At 43.4% G+C, this 2,500-nt stretch overlaps 1 protein-coding gene and 1 long non-coding RNA gene across 2 annotated transcripts in view; one reads left to right on the top strand and one right to left on the bottom strand.

Moving 5' to 3' along the window:
• The window catches only part of LOC138972411 (uncharacterized), a 22,452-nt gene extending 21,095 nt beyond the window's left edge, over positions 1-1,357 (top strand). The window contains exon 10 of the mRNA XM_070345068.1: positions 594-1,357. Within this exon, the coding sequence (XP_070201169.1) occupies positions 594-658 (65 nt within the window). The 3' untranslated portion in view covers positions 659-1,357. The remainder of the gene's footprint in view (positions 1-593) is intronic.
• LOC138973958 (uncharacterized) overlaps positions 1-2,500 on the bottom strand; it is a 451,362-nt gene that overhangs the window by 154,745 nt on the left and 294,117 nt on the right. The window lies entirely within an intron of this gene.

Raw genomic sequence — 2,500 nt, 5'->3', positions numbered from 1 at the left:
TTAGCAGTCCGCTGTGAACTTAGGTTTGTAATCGTGCGCATGTGTGCACTCGGGGGTGTTCGGATATCAAGGAGTCTGCAAAAAGTTGACTCTGGGAAATAAATCCCTCGCCGAACATGAGAATATGGATCGAACCCACGCCGAAAGCGACAAATGGTTTTGAAGCCAACGCCGCTACTGACTGAGTAATATCCCCGCATTATTAAACTGAATCTACAGAAGAAAAGCTATTTATATGGGACGGTAATGATTTACTACTTATCGCGGTGGTCCCTGTCAACTTTAGAACTTTAGAAGTTAGAAAGTGCACATACTAACATGAGGAAGCGAAGCAACTCTTCCAACAGTATTTCTATTAAATACAGCAGTTGCCTCGCGTTGGCTGAGATAACTCCTAGAGCTCCTGTTGTTTTAGTTATATTTACTGTATGACAATATTTGGTGTTACGCTTAAAGAAAATGTTAGTCGGAAGGGGGGGGGGGGGGGCTGATTAAGAATGACAGTTGAAAACAATTGATGCATTATAACTCTGAAAGCTAAACACTTTACAAGTTGAATAAAAAACATATTTTTGATTTGTCTCTGTTTGCAGATAAAGGGCAACATCAATCAAAGGGAGACAACTCCAAGGATGTCTACATGAACACGAGCCGTTGATTTAGTCTGCAATCTTCACAGTTGGACATCATTCTCAACCTGTTTGAAATACTCCTCATTATACAAAACGTTCGCAAGTGTTAATTGAGTGCATGGCTTTCGTTCATGCACTTCTAATCAGGGCATCCACCTGTATAAGATTTTTCATCAGTATACGCATACAACAATCTGAAGACCTCACATACTGTCCAACGCTTTTAACCAATACATGCAGACGGATTTAGACTTTTGTTACAGCATATATAGAGTTGTAACGTATGAAACAGAAAGAAAACAAACTTTAATCCCAGTTCAATAAATGTAACCCGCTTAAACAGACAGCTGAAGACCTTAGTTAGTCACTGTCCAACAACGATGACGAGTATATACAAACAAAAACATGAAGGTCAGATGTTAGTACTTATTTCAGAGTAGCAGTTAAGCCCGGCTTCGCCCGGGAGTAAGCGGAGCCCTGTAGCAATTTAAGACGCTCGCTATCCCATTATCATTAGCTTTACCTCCTTTGTTTGGATACAAAAAAAGAGTTATCTCCCTTACCTTCTAGAAATTTCCGGAACTGTCCAGTTAATTTTTCATTCTTCATTTCTTCCCCTCATAGGAGCAATAGCGAGTCTCTAATATCACTGGCATGATGTGCTTGCTACAGGTGAACAGTAGGCACTGAACTGGTCTTGCACCATATAGGCTGTATTCAATAAATGGGAGGTCCATAATCTGAGAAATTCTTTTTTCTTTTAGGGGGTAAGGAAGGGGTTGGTGTGGTGGTGATGGGGGATGATGGGGGTGCTGGGGATGGTGGTTGGGTTGGTGTTGATGATGTAGGGCTAGTGGGAGTGGGAGTTGTGGAGTCGGCGGTGGTGGTGGGAATGGGGGTGGTGGTGGTGGGGGGGTCGGATCTGGGGATTGAAAGGGGGGGGGGGGGGGGGGCAAGTTTACTTTTTTTTTAGAAGAGCCAAGCCACAACTAAACGTTTCTCTCTTCGGGGGGGGGGGGGGGAGGAGGATTGGAGGGCTGGCAGCGCAGCGGCGTCGGCAGCGGCGGTGGTGGTCAGGTGCACATCTTCACAGTCGCAGGAGTGCACATGCACGACATCGTCTTCCTGCCCCCTCCCTTCTCGGAGCTTTGGCGACCACAGACAGACAGACACACACACACACACAGACAGACAGACAGACACTCTCTTTTATTTATATGTATAGATCTACAAAATGTTGATTTTGTTCAGAGAAAACACATGGAGATATACGTTCAAATCTAAGATAGGCAACGATATGTAAACAATTTAACAAGAACGAAATAACGTAAAACCTACGTGCGGGAAGCTTGAACAAACTTGCTACCGGAGAGTATTATGTTGTAATGAATGCATCATTATTCATGTAGAATTTCATCAGGAATTTATTACGAAACCAATAGCCTGTCAGTATTTTTTATACTCTCTCTCTCTCTCTCTCTCTCTCTCTCTCTCTCTCTCTCTCTCTCTCTCTCTCTCTCTCTCTCTCTCTCTCTCTCTCTCGCTCTCTCTCGCTCTCTCTCTCTCTTGCTCTCTCTCTCTCTTTCTTGCTCTTTCTCTCTCTCTCTCTCTCTCTCTCTCTCTCTCTCTCTCTCTCTCTCTCTCTCTCTCTCTCTCTCTCTCTCTCTCTCTCTCTCTCTCTCTCTCACTCAGGGATGATGCAGTAAAATGTGATTGTGTTGCTGATGATCAATCACTGCACTCGCAGGGTAAATCAATTGATGTAATTCAATCATCACCTCAAACAAGTCTCAGTGAAGAATACCATTGGTTACCTGCAAATTCAATGTTTATTAATCCTTCTGTTTCTTCTTCTTAATTCTTCTTCT

Source organism: Littorina saxatilis, linkage group LG8 (genome assembly GCF_037325665.1).
Source record: "Littorina saxatilis isolate snail1 linkage group LG8, US_GU_Lsax_2.0, whole genome shotgun sequence".
Taxonomy (NCBI): domain Eukaryota; kingdom Metazoa; phylum Mollusca; class Gastropoda; order Littorinimorpha; family Littorinidae; genus Littorina; species Littorina saxatilis.
The sequence above is the reverse complement of the archived record's forward strand: the minus strand, read 5'-3'. Positions and strand labels throughout refer to the sequence as shown.